Source organism: Aythya marila, assembly GCF_965140915.1.
Source record: "Aythya marila genome assembly, chromosome: 7".
Lineage (NCBI taxonomy): Eukaryota > Metazoa > Chordata > Aves > Anseriformes > Anatidae > Aythya > Aythya marila.
The window spans coordinates 2,523,128-2,537,026 of record NC_139048.1 but is presented as its reverse complement, the minus strand read 5'-3'; the positions used below and the strand labels follow the sequence as shown (position 1 = coordinate 2,537,026).

Genomic DNA, 13,899 nt, shown 5'->3' with positions numbered 1-13,899 from the left:
AAACCCCAAAACAATGAAATATCCCGGGAAGCAGTTGGAAAGATGTGCAGGAGGTGACATGGCATGCCCTGTCGGATCAGGCGTGTTCCTGTGGCAGTGTGACGTGCCCCATATGGAGCAGCCACAGACGCTGCCCTGAGGTCCTGACCCCATCTCAGAGGATGCTGTCTGGGAAGCAATTTGGGGAAAGATGGATGCAATGAAACCCAGGCCTTTAGAGCAGCAATTAATTGGAAAAACCCTGCCCTGAGAAGTGCAGGTGTGTGGCCTTCACAGTCCCCTGTGTGGTGTTATGTATTGTGTCTGTTAATGGCTTGGCTTGCATGGGAAGTGTTACATTAATGGCATTCAAAGCAGCCTTGAGTAATTAGGGAACCACTGTGGAGAGGACAGCATGCAGATGCAGAGCAGGTGCAGAAGGCTGAAGCAGGAGCAACGAGTGGTACAGGACGAGCTGGGGAAGTGCTGTGCAGGGCCCTGTCTGATCTGTCCTGTGCCACCATGCGTGCAGTGTGCCAACCTCTGAGACCATGAACGGATCGTGTCCTTTGCATTTGGACTGGTGAGGCCTTCCTGATGCCCTGCGAGCACTTGGGGAAAGATCTGGGCTGGGAGAGGTCAGAGGGATGAGAATCACCAGGGTTTAGAAGAGACTTATTCAAAGAGGCTGAAAGAATTAATTGTTTACTGAAGATATGATCAAAGGGACCTGGGCATCTGCAAGCATTGGAAGCTCAAATGGGAATGATAGGATGGCTCTTCATGGGGTGGGGGGAGCATCCAGACAACAAAACAAGAGAACCCAGACAAGTGGAGGACTGGGACACATTGCTGAGGGGTGCTGAAGAGCATCACTAGAGGTTTAGAAGCACGCTTCAGACAGACATCACGAGTGGTGTAGGTCCAGCCGAGGTGATCTACCAGAAGAGGGCCCTTCTCACTCAGCTGTGTTATTCAGTGCTTTTACAGCTATCATGGTTATACTTAGAATCTTGCAGTTGTGTGAGCACCTATATAAAAAATGATTCATTTCCTTAATTACATTGAAACCATGGGGCTTTACACTTAGCCTCAGATTGGAGTTATTTTAACTTACTCCTTTGTGATTAAAAACTCAGTTTGTGGGTGTTAATGGGTGCAAATCTTTTTAAAAATGTTACTTGGGGATTTTTAGTTAACATAGATATGAGTTTTTTTTTATAATGGATGGAACAGCAGGAATTTTATTTGAGGTTTTCAGGGGTATTGAAGCAGTTTTCTGTATATACTAGGTATGAAAGTTTTGAGGTGGTGTCCTTGTGCATGGCGCTTGGAACAATAGACATATGGTGTCATTTTTAGGAAGTCATTTGTGGAACCAAGGGTTGGGCTCAGTGATCCTTGTGGGTCCCTTCCAACCCTGGATATTTTGTGGTGCTATAGCTCCTGGTTGTAGCAGTCCAGATTTGAGAGAAAGACATGCTTAATAATACTCATCACAAGTAAAAGAAAAAGCATTGCATCTACAAATATTTTTGTTAGTCATTGGACTAGGTGATCTTGGAGGTCTCTTCCAACCTAAATCATTCTGTGATCATATGGCAAACTATTTTATTAGAACTGTAATTTGCTTGCTGACTTCATCCTGGTTATGTATACTTCATTAAGCGTGGACCTACTTACCTTAGCCCAATCTCAACTCAGTGCTAGCTGATGGAGATTGAGAATGTGCACTTCAGAAAAGCACCTGCTGAGAGAGCTACTGACAGAGCTGATCAGACAACTGCAAAAGCAGTGAAAAGAGTTCTTTAAAGTGTATGCAAATCTATGTACCTCTGTGAGAAAGAAAATGCAGTAATTGTCCTAAGCTTTGTTTACTTCAGCATGGAAGCATAGCTTTGAATTTGGAAACAATTCTAATTTCTCTGAAGTTGTCCTTCCTTTACTGTTATTGTCGGCTTGATCTTGTGCACTGTTTTCCTAATTTTGGATTTCTGTGATGTGAAAACTGAGAGTTCTAAGTCTCACCTGTGTAATTTTAAATATGGCATCCCTAAAGCCTTCACAGCCTTTTTATCGCTTCATTGAGAGCCACTGAGCACAGCATGAAAAAGAAGTGTCCCTTCAGATAAGGCATACATTACCTGAATATGGAGAGTTTTCCAAAAATTAAGGCTACAGCCAAAGTTCAATATGTTCCTGGTTTGAAACACTTCTAAAGCAATTATCTTTTTGCTGTGATTTATGGCACATCTCCATAATTGCTTTGATTCTAATCCCAGTAAGTAGCAGCGCCAAAAAGTCAAGCACATAAAATTAAAAAAAAATATATATATATGCTATAATACTCTATACAACTGCCTCATGATCCTTGATGCATTTGTAAAGTCTGTTTGATTGAAAAATTTCTCGCCATTTTTAATGCGGCAAGTGTCACTTTTTAATGGTGGCATGTCAACCCTACTGCAAACACTGTCATTTAATCCTTCGCGGAGCAGACCTGCTAATGCAGTGCTTAATCTGCTAGTGACAACCGGTGATTTATATTCACTGGAGAGCTCGGCATTACTAATTGAAATGGATTTGAACTACTGCTAGCCATGGTAGGGTTGGAGACTTGCTTGTGATGTTGAGAAAGATAGGTAGGACTGGCTCTACATGGTCAGTGGAATTAAAAAAAAACAAAAAAAAACCTGCAAAAATATTGATTTTGGTCTTTAATAAGATGTTTATCTTTAATTTTTTTTTTATTTTTATTTTTTTTTCTAACAGATAACATGTTTTCTCAATGAACTCTTGCAAGCTGTGTTATAGTCCATGAAGGTGGGCACCTACAGATAGTGTGACTACCTACCAAACTAGCCTTTGGCAGAGCAGAAATTTGCATTTCTCAGCTGTCCGCTGTAAATTTTTGCCAGGCACAAACTCTGTGCTACATATGCTGACCTTCCCTCGCCTGAAAGTGAAAACAAATGTAATAGTTTGTCTGTGTGAATTAGGGACGAAGTGACTAAGCGAGTAAGACAGTCTATCAAGCTTCATTATTCCAAATGAAAATTCATTTTATTCGGTTAATTGGTACTTTGCCTCACTCGATCTCTTACGTGTAAATGGTTATTCTAATTTGTAGTCTTTAATCTGATTATTTCCATCTCTTTTAAAAGCCCTTTATTGCACGTAGTCTATACACATCAGGAATTATTATTGTCAGACACAATTTTTTGAGCAGTTCTATTAAATTATATAGGATTTTAAATGTTAAGTATTTATCCCTTACATTCTGTTTCTATTCCTGAAGAGGCCAGTAGCAAAATCTGTATTTATATGTCAAAAAAAAATGGAAGTGAGTGTGCTGTAGGCAGTCCCATTTTAAAACAAATAGGTTTTAATGGCAGTATTGCAGTGTTTTTGTAACTCACCTCTAAGAAATGGCTGTGCAGCAGCCTGTGCAGCTGATTTTTAGGAATATCTCCTTCGTAGAGTGATCCCTGGCAGAGTTTCTTGCTGGCTGAGCTGCAAGAGATGCACTCGCACGATCAGCTTGTCTGGCACTTTGAAAAATGAACTCAGTCACAAAGAGCGGAGGTTGGAAAGACAAATTCAAGTCATTCTGAGTAGCTCAGGATACTAATTTTAGGTTCTTACTGCAGTCTTTCATTGTGTTTTTGGCTTCCAGGTGTCATTACAGAAAGAGATAGGACTCTGCTCCATCAGCTCACACAGTTTGCCAGGCTCATCTACACCGCTGCATTGCCCAGATACACCTTTGTGTGTATGACAGATAGATAGTGTGTAGATGTATATATGTATATATTTATATTTTCATACATCTAAAGGCATTTATCTTTTTTCTTTTTTCCCAATGCACACTGCAGGAGGGCAGCTTGATCAGTTGTTGGAAGTCAGACGTGCCTTTCAGTTTTGAGCTAACCTTTATCCTGAATGCAGACAAACTATCACAAGCTCTTTCCTTATCCTCTGGATTCTAGGATATCCTAATTCTCCGAGCAATAGTGAATTACAGGAATTAAATAAATAAATAAATAAATAAAATACCCAAGGTATTTATTTTTACAAAAGTTCCTAATTTTTAAAGCAGATCAAAACATTCAGCTTTTATCAAACTTCTTGAATTTTTCATTTAGGGCTTCCCACTATCCTATTTCCATGTATTCGCTATTTTTGGTATTTGTAAATCCTTAGATATGAGTTATGAAGTAAGTTCTTTATTCTGTACTCACGATACCCTGACATTAAGCAAGTGCTTCATTTATTCTGCGCTAATTTCTCAAGCGGGATTCCCAGAGTTTCATAAACAGGCATCCCTGCTGGAGAGATGCGCTTCTTTTTTCAGTGATTTTGGAAAACCACAATCAAATGATTAATTTTAAAAACTGTCAGGTCAGAGGAGGATTTACTTGTGTGGCCAAGACAGAAATTAAGTGTGTCCCAGTGCAGTAATCCCTGCCAAAAGTGCCATTTCCTCACATTTGGGGGCTGAGCCATCCACTGTGGCGTGTCCCTGGGCCACCCAAGGACCAGTGGTGATGACAAATGGTGGGCAGGGGCTTTTTTGCATCTTCCCGGGATTTCTACACCAGGATTGCATTTGGACGTTACATGCCGTGCCTCCTGGGCAGGATTGGAGCTCGCTGTGCAGTTTCACAGTGACTTTTTTTGGTCATGCTGTTAGTCTCTCTGCTGGACATGGAAGCATTTTTCTATAACAATGCAGACTTTTAGAACTGTGATTGTAGCAGCAGGCTCTAACAGGTTTCATCATTTTAAGGCTTTAGTTACAGGAATAGCTAATAACCTCTACTACAAAAAATGGGATTCTGTGGAGTTAAAGCTGAAGTGCCTCAGCTAGTTACCCACAAATATCTATGAAATAAGGACTGGATGTCGTGGGATACAAGCAGGCAAAATGCACGACATCCTCATGCAGTTCCTGAAGCAGCTGCTGTGGCTTTTTGCAGGCAGGCAGCAGTGGTCTTGCAGAAGGAAGGTGGCCTTGAGCCCTGTGAAAGCTGTGTAATAATGACAGCATGCACCTCACACCTTGCTTTCTTCCTTTCTGATCTTATCAGCAAGAGGCTTCTTTAGTGTACACGGTTGTCCTTTCCTGTTCAGCGGTGCCTTGCTGCCTGCCTGCTCTTTCTGGAGACGAGTTGTTCTATTTTTTATTTTCTTTATCAGATTATCATGACAGTGCACCTCCTTGAGAAAGGAAAGCATTGCTCTGTCTACAGGGGTTGTTTTTTTTGGTTTCAGAAAATGCTGTAGTATAGGTCCTGTAGTAACTGCATGCGTTTCAGCCCATGAAGCAGATAAATATACATACACAGTAAAATTCACAGTATTTTAATGTATTTTATTCAACTTGCTTACTCCCTATCCACCCCTGTCTGAAGACAAGCGCTCGGTGCTTGCAGAACTTGGTCATACTGAGCTCAGGCTCTGTCATCTGCCCCCAACATTTGCTATAATTTTTCATCCATCCTTTGCCGAGCAAGAATACGAAGCACTTAATCACGGCTTCAGACAAAAATGAGATCCCAGAATTTGCATAAACCTTGTAGGTGCGTTTGTTTCTGATAAATCTGGGGGCATCAAATGTGTAATCAAGCTACACTGTATCACATTGAAGAGACCAGATATGAGATGTTTGGTGCTGTATGTCTGCCTGCAAAACTCTCACAGCAGCAAGGTTGTGAGGCACTTTGCTCCTTACACTTTTCAGCCCTTTGGACATGGCTTGCTTCCAAAATTACACTGACTTCCACTGGGGGTATTCATTCTTCTGAACTGAACAACTCCTGGTAACTTCAAGGCTTTTAGTGCAGGTGATTGTCTTATATCTATTGTCTTACATCATACAGATACTGCCTCTTCACCCTGTGATGTTATTATAAATATTAACTTCTTACTCACCTCTTACAATGGATAGAGAAGACAGAAAAAAATATATATATTTGTTTAGCTCACTCCTGGTAGCCTAGTATAAGAATTCACATAATTGATAGCAATATGGTCACTATAGGAACTGCCATAAAAAGCTCTCGGTGGCTCTGATTTCATCCAGTTAGACCTGGCTGAAGCAGTGCCTCGTACCTGGGGAGTTTCAGAGGAGGAGGATGGATCCCTCGGCTCGGCTGGGTCGGAGCTGGCAGACCAGGTCTGGTGCAGCAGTCCCACTGAAGCAGTTTGCAATTAGCTGTTATGCGTAATTAGTTACCTAATCCCATGAACGGCCAGGTCAGGATTAACTTGTAAGATGTCTGGTCTGCTTACGTTATAAACAGTAATAGAGGGAACTGAGAGAGTAGATCTGTCAAGAAGGAGGCTGGACTGAAAAGGGGAATTTAGGAAAATAAGGTTTGATGCTAATAACACTTTTTATTATTTTTTCTTTGTTCATTCTTGTAAAGAAGAAAATTCAGCTAGATCCACTGAGCTTCCAAAATATAAGAATGGGAGCAAGAATAAAGAAATTCTATTGTGTGTGCTCCCATGTAAGAAAGCATTATGTGTTGTTTTTTTTTTTGCTAAAAATATACATTTTGTCTTTTTGTTTTCATGCTATGTTTTCTTGCTTCTGTGTTTTCTGTGTTTTTGCTTGTAAGAGTTTGAAATGTCACATATTTAGATGTAGGGGCAACGTACAGAGGCACAGGCAGTCGCTTCTGGAAGGAGCTACCTTGGCAATTTACCTTGTGATTTCAGTAGGCAGGAAGGCTACTTTGCATCTTATGGAGCCTTGAATAAATAATTACATAAATAAATAAATAAGCTTTAATATAAGATTATGCAAAATCGACTTTGTGTCCTTCCTTGAGGCACCTGTGGGCATCCCAGAGCTGCTGGTGGGCTGGGAACAGGGGCCCTGCCCTGCTGGGGCAATCTCCTTCTGAGAACAAGATCAACAAGTTTCAAGTCTCACTGTTCTCTTGTTGTTTTAATTCTTCTTATTTTTACCTTTTTCGTTTATAATCATACGAGATGTTAGTTGAATTTGAAGGTAGCCCTATGCATAGTGAAGAGACTGGGACTGAGGTTTGGGTAACAGGCATGGGCATGGTGAATGGGCAAGAGGCGGTGAAAGCTGCTATTAAGGGAGGTTTTTCATCGTGGTTATTCTCATGACTACCAGCATTTGTGTTGGTTGTTTTTTGTTTGGTTTTGGGTGGGTTTTTTTTTGGCCTGTTGTTAAGCGCTACTATATAATATCCTGTGTAAATTGTGCTATTAAATATTTATGCTGGTAACATCGGGGAGCTTTGTCGTGCTGTAGTGCTGTTGTTACAATTTCAGCCATGGACACAGACCCACCGTCTGGCCGTGTTCTGCCACTTGTGAAAGCCAGCACGAGCCCACGGTGCTTGGGTGCAGCGTTTTTGCCAAAGATGACACTTGAAAATCAAACAAGACTGCCTGCTGCCTGGGGCGGCAGCCTGTTGTAATTAACCCGACTATTAGGGACTAGATAAATGCTCAGAAAAAGTAACAAGATTAATTTTTTTTCCATTATAAATATGTACCTCAGTTTTGAGGGACTGGAGTGCTTCTGGAGCAGGTTGTCTGCCTTCAGCTGCCGACTCACCCTGCTCCTGCAGCAAGCTCCTGAATTTCTCTACAGTCCCCACAGCAGCAGCCCATTTTCATCACCTTGATTCTAAGTTTTTCTACATTGGAAATTATTTTCTGGTCCCACAAAATATGAAATGTTCTGTATTTGAGAGGTTCTGATGCCATATTTTAGAGCTTGATAGTTGCGGCACATGTGTTCTCCAAAAAAATACATCATGGTGCTCTGCGTGCGTGTGTTTGGGGAATGAAGGTAACATAAGAAAACATAGAAAGGTAGCTCACAGCCCCAAAAGTTGTGATACCTGCAACGAGGACAGGATCCACCAAACCTCTATGCCCAATTTCTGCCCTGTTTACTCTCACGATGCCAGTTACTGATACTTCTGTATTTTGGAAATGATTTCCAGATTCCTTGCCTCCATGTCCTCAGCTGCTGTGTATTGCTGACACAGAACAGCTTTTCTGCCCCAATTTCTGTAATCATCTTTGAATGATGGCTGAATGCTGTCTTCCTGTTCTTGCACTTAAGACATTTGTAATGAATTCTTAATGCCGACAAGTTGCATTTCCTTCCCCTTTGCATCAACAAAGAAAGTTAAGTGAGCAGGCAACAAGTTTTAAAACTTCCCTTGCGTAAAGTAAGCATTGCTTTTTCTTTAATTTTGTTCTGAAGAGCGGAAAAAGGTAATAGTAATTTGACCCAAAATTTTATCTTACGCTTTTCTTGTCTTTCAGATCCAGGATGGAACATCCCTGTTCGTTCCTGCTACTCTGTGTTAGCTTTCTGTTTGTGCACGCTTTACCACCGAATGGAACTGAATTACCCAAACCCACCACAACGACAAGTAAGGCCATCATTTAATTGGCAGGGGTGGGAATAGGGAGGGAAAAGGACTTCAGGTGAGGTCCCTGCAGTGACATCCTGAATATTTCTCCATAATGTTCTAATCTTGCCTGATGACATCTGTGTTTGACCTCTCTTTTATTGGTGTTGTAACTTTACTTTCTCTTTCCCACGTGTGGGAAATACACAACTTGCACACTGATATTTTGAAATAGAGGCAGAGTTGCTTAAACAGCAGAGAGAACAGCAGGAGGAACTACAATATTTATGTTGTCTTTTCAGTGATGTGAGCTATCTAAGGCAGAGCTGGAGGTGGATAATAGTGCAGGTATCCTGCCTCAGGTGAGGTCAGGTGAAAAATAAAACATTTTTTTTCGAAGACCAGAGAGCAATCTTCTACTCTCTGATCCACCACGGCGTCTCCTATTTCTCCTCATTTCCTTCTTTCTTTGACATTTCTTCCTCTTGCTTCAGGACCTCCAGTAACTGGCTTAACGCAGCACAGTCCTGTAGAGGGGCTAGTTCAAGTCTGTTTTGTTTTGTTTTGTTTTATTTTATTTATTAAAGACCATTGATTCTGCTATTATGTACTATGACTGGATGGCAAATCTGAGCTGCACGTTGTCCTTATCCTTCATAAACCTAGCTAGGTGTCTTCAAATGCCTATGCGGCTGCTGCTGGGTGTTGGCAGTTTGACAGTGCGTATTTATTGGTTTAGGCAGTGGCCGTGCACAGCGCTGTGCTCACCTCGGAGATGGATTTCAGAATGAATAGCTTCTATGTGGCCTTGGCTGAAGGATAACAAAGCTGATTGTGTTCCATATGAACACTCTGCTAAAATCTCAGTAACTTTTCAGGTCGCTGTTGTTGTCTTGTCATCCAGTCTTTATAGAAGGGTGTGTTTTTGCTGTTTTCTTTTTCTTTTTAATCTGCCTGTGAACTTCACACCCCTATGGATGGAAAGCCAAGCAAGAGTCACCTGCCAAGTGCAGCTGATGGCAGTGCCCATGGCCTGGCGGGTCTGCGTGGGGGCTGAGCTCCTGATCCATGGCAGCACGGCCTTTTCTCATCCAGCTGCAAGGGACAAAGCCAGTAGCAGGGCTGGCTTTGGTTGTTTGTTTTTTTTTTGTGGTGTTAATGCCACTTGACATTCAGTCAAGCAGCATTGGAAATAAATTTTGTTGTTCGCACTTCAGAGCTGGTTCTTCAGGTTGTCCAAAAACTCACGTGGCACCAGCGGGTTTTGGATCCCACGTTCATCGTTTTGGTCTGTATTTGTAGCAACTCAGGTCTTAGGCATTTGTGTTCAGCAAGGTGTAAGACTTCAGGGCAGCAGAGGTCCAGCGGTGTGCTGCTTTCTCTTGTTTTGCTTAGGTCTTTCAAATTAAGTAAAATGTTAATATAAATAAAAATGAAGCTATGTACAAGATACTAATAAATAGCTCTATTGAAATACTGTCAAATAGTTGTCTTTGCCCTGCCTCTTGTATAGCACCTGCAGCTTTAGAAAAACAAGTTATTTATATTTGTCTGAATATGTAATATATATTTGTATGAATATGGGAATTGAGAAGTAAGCTTGTTAGCTGTTTCAATACCTAGAACATTTTAATAAAATTATTTAAAACAAAAAAGGACTTCCCCATAGATGCTGTTCACCTTAATTCAAAATTGTGTTGAATACGAGCATGATAATGTGGGTAAGAGTAATCTTATCTTCCATATTTTGATTAAATCTTAATTTCAGTGAGACGAGTTAGAAATTATTAGTACAACTAAACTTTTTTTTTTTTTTTTAGAAATATCAAAGCCTTTGTTACTTTGCTGTGAGAAGCAAAGAAGAGTTCTGTCTGATAAACAAAACATGCACACTGAAAACAGATTGCTGTATAGAGGGTTCCAAGATAATAGGATTATCTAATACTTTTAATAGCTACTGAGCTAATACAATATTTTAAAAAAATATTAAAGATTTCTGATTAAAGTATGAAGAAATTTCTGTTTAAAAGAGTATGGAAATAACTGAGAAGAGTTGTCATTTTGCATGCAGATTTGATGAATGATCCAAAAAGATAGGATGTTTTTGAGTATTACTCAATTTTTCAGCACTGCTGCCATTTTGCTTCCTGCAGGAGTACCATGAAATTGCTACCATGAAATTCCCATTTAATACAATCAGAATACTCTGGGTTTTATTGTACCGCCATTTACTGGAGAAATTGTACTGTGACTTACTCAGTATTCAACTGCATTAAATATAAAGCAGTATTTATTTATTTGGATTTGCCTAAATTTGTTTATTTGGATTTGCACATACGTTTCAGGTAGATAAAACTTTATGCTATCAAATACATATAACAAACTGTTTAGAGATGATGCTGGTCCATTTAATTCAAATATTTTCTGGTTACTTAAATATTTATTAGTTATCCAAGGTTAATCATAGCTAGGATCCTTTTATTTATTCTTGTTTTGTTTTGTTTTACACTAGTTATGTCATTTAAATGTCAAAGCAGCCTGGGAGCTGCAGTAGTAAAACTCTTAAATTTAAATGTTTGGAAAGGACTTCAGCAGTGTTTACTGCCCGAATCTTTCATGGTATTCATGCCCCTCTTTACACTTTCCACCACCAATGTATTAAGATGCAGAGACGATGACTTTATCAGATGAGTGGGAGCACCTGAGCGGGGTGCCCAGCCCCAGGTCCCGGTGGGTTTGAAGCTCTCCAGGAGGAGCCCCCAGCCCCTCTCTGGGCAGCCTGTGCCAGGGCTGCGGCACCCGCCCAGCACAGACCAGGGCCAGGGGCAGCCCCTGGGGCTCCAGCTTGGGGCTGAGACCTCTGGGCCTGGCCCTGGGTGCTGCTGAAAGGAGCCTGGGTCCGTCCTCTTAGGTATATAGGACAGGTATTTATGGACATTGATGGGATCCCCCAAGCCTCCTTAAGTACAGCATATCCATTGGTCTTCGGGATGGCAAATGCCAGCATGATTCTTTCATTTGCTGCTGAAGAACATGAGGAGAGAAGTGGGCTTTGGATGCTAGTTTGTTTCCCCCACCTTTCTGTTTCCTTTAGTCTTTCTTCAGCATTTTTTTTATTTTTTTATTTTTTCACTTTGGGTATATTTTTTATGCCTATCAAAGCCTGGTTATTGACTGTCTGTCTGCTTCCTCTCTGCAAGTAGCTGCTGTGAAGCACAGCAACTCACTGCTACGGGGTTTTATCATCCAAAAGTAGCTTGAGGGGGCTCAGGCTGGACTTGGGGCATCCCCGCTGTGTGGGGCACTTGTCCTGCACTGCCTCGCAGCACGAGTTCAGCCGAGCCTGCAGGAGGCAGCACAGCTCTGGGGAAACTGAGGCAGGAGGCGAGCTCTCCATGCAGCGAGTTAGCTTTCAGGTTTTTCAGAGCCTGTAAAGCACATGGTAATTGCAAGAGGCTTGATTATGGTAAATCAATCACTGTTAAACCTGCTGAGAGGCAAACTGAAGTTAAGCACTTGCAAAAGCTTTTATGGCAGCAGCAAAATATTTTGCTACTCACAGAGTCCTGAGATTTCAGAACTGCCCGTGTCCATGAAAAGTGCTAAGGACTGCCCAAAGTATGTCTCTTGGGTCTATCTTCAGCACAGAATTAGTCCAAAGGACAGCACGAGGACAGCCTGTGCCACACGTACATCTGCAGTGCAAGTAGCATCCCCAGTACCTGCAGCTCAGCAGTAGTGTGAAAGGGTTTCTGTGCCAGGGCTGCACGCTTTGGGGAGCTTGGCTGCTCCCTGCAGTTACTCTTGGTGAATTTGGAAAGAGTTATCTGCCCTTTGGGGCTTGTGAGGAGCATTGAAAGGCCACAATTAACAGTGAAGAAGCTTGATTTCTCTTTGAAACATGAGCAGATTTAGTGGTTTAAGTGAGGGATCAATGTAAAAGATACTCAGCACTCCCATGAGGTAGATCGTTTGGTCTGACATCTCCCCTAAGTTATGGCATGAGGTCTTGCATGGCCACCAGGCAAGCTGGGTGCAACATCTGATGCAAGCTGAGCTGAAATCTTCAGCAGAGACGTGGCCAAGAGCTTCTCCATCCATCCTTCATCTGACAGGAGCGCTGCCTACATACTGGCGTTGCTGTCCTTTGCATTAATGGGCCACTGTACTATCCCAGTCCTACATGTAAAGGAAGTGATCCAGGGATGAAGAGGAGCAAACCTGTGGAGGGAGTATGGTAGGGGGACAGCAGGACATGCACTGTTGTGTAGATACTGCCGTTAGTTCCCTTTTTTGTTGCGGTTGCTTTTGTTTTTAACGCTAGCACACTGAAACTAGGAACATCCTAACCCTGGAGGAAATGGTGATGCATTTCCAGAAAAAGCCTTAAAGACAACTGGGACAGCAGTGCAGGGAATAAAGCAGGGAAGGACCCATGAGTCAGACTCGGTGGGTGGCAGGGGAATCACGAGGGGTTGTCACCATCCTTCTGGTGACAACACTCATCCTTTGCCAAGTTCAAAGTCCCTATTTCATTGTAGTTCTGAAATGTACCCTCCAGACAATTGTTTCCATGTAGCTGTGAACAGAAAACCATGCGGTTTGGGGCCACTGCTCTCTTTGTGTTGGAGCAGCAGGAAATTTTTCCCAGCATGGCTGTGGTACAGAAGATGCTTTAGAAGACATCTGCCTTTTCTGCATGTACTTACTCATGTTTCAGCTGTCAACTTTGGAAGCAGCAGTGATTAAAGAAATACTTCACATCTCTGTTTCAGTCTCCCAGTAAAATCCGACTTAATACGTAGCGAGTTATCTTGGCCAAAGATCTTTCCATCTGTGAACCTGCAATGGCCTAAGCCTTGTCACAACTTTCTGTTGCAGTTTTTTGGTTGTGTTTATAAAATCACCAGTGCAGACACTGAAGAAAATACAGGTAATAAATGCAACTCTTTAAAAACATGCAATGCCTTACATGCTGGCTCTGCAGAGGTGAGGCCACTGATGTGCCACTGCAAGGCTTCAGAAATAGATGTGCCCACAAATGAGGAAGGAAGAGCCACTCATGGGTTTTGACCTCATCTCCTTGTAGGGGGAGAGGAAAGATCTTGATGCAGAGAATTGCACCAGGCATTGCAGGGCTGCCCTGTGCTGAAAGAAACGTGGGCAGTCCTCTGGCATGAGGCTGCACTGCTCCAGGGTTGCACTGGAAGAAGTTTGTGGCCCTTGTTCATGAATCACTTTTCCAAAGTCCCCTTAAAAATAGGGTGTGAGATGTGTCAGCTCTTCGGAAAAGTAGAGACAGGGGCTTTTGTGTTGTGTAATGGACTGCGGGAAATTTTAATTCCCCCGTGACTCAGAATTTTTGCTGTCATTTTGTCTTAGGCATCTTGAAACAGAACCGATTATAAGAACTACCAAAACCCCCAAATCCTGGAGGATCTGAAATATTCAGTCTCAAATTTCCAAACTACAGAAGTGGGCTAAAGCGGTTCATTTTGCCTGTGAA

General features: G+C 42.0%; 1 protein-coding gene across 4 annotated transcripts in view; it reads left to right on the top strand.

Annotated features, from left to right (window-relative positions):
* PTPRE (protein tyrosine phosphatase receptor type E) overlaps positions 1-13,899 on the top strand; it is a 94,865-nt gene that overhangs the window by 49,652 nt on the left and 31,314 nt on the right. For 3 of the 4 annotated variants that reach the window (XM_082764554.1, XM_082764555.1, XM_082764553.1), the window contains one exon: positions 8,305-8,414. In XM_082764554.1, coding sequence (XP_082620680.1) covers positions 8,312-8,414 — 103 coding nt within the window. In that variant the 5' untranslated portion in view covers positions 8,305-8,311. Of the gene's footprint in view, positions 1-8,304; positions 8,415-13,899 lie in introns of those variants that run through there. The other variant, XM_082764556.1, reaches the window with a different exon arrangement.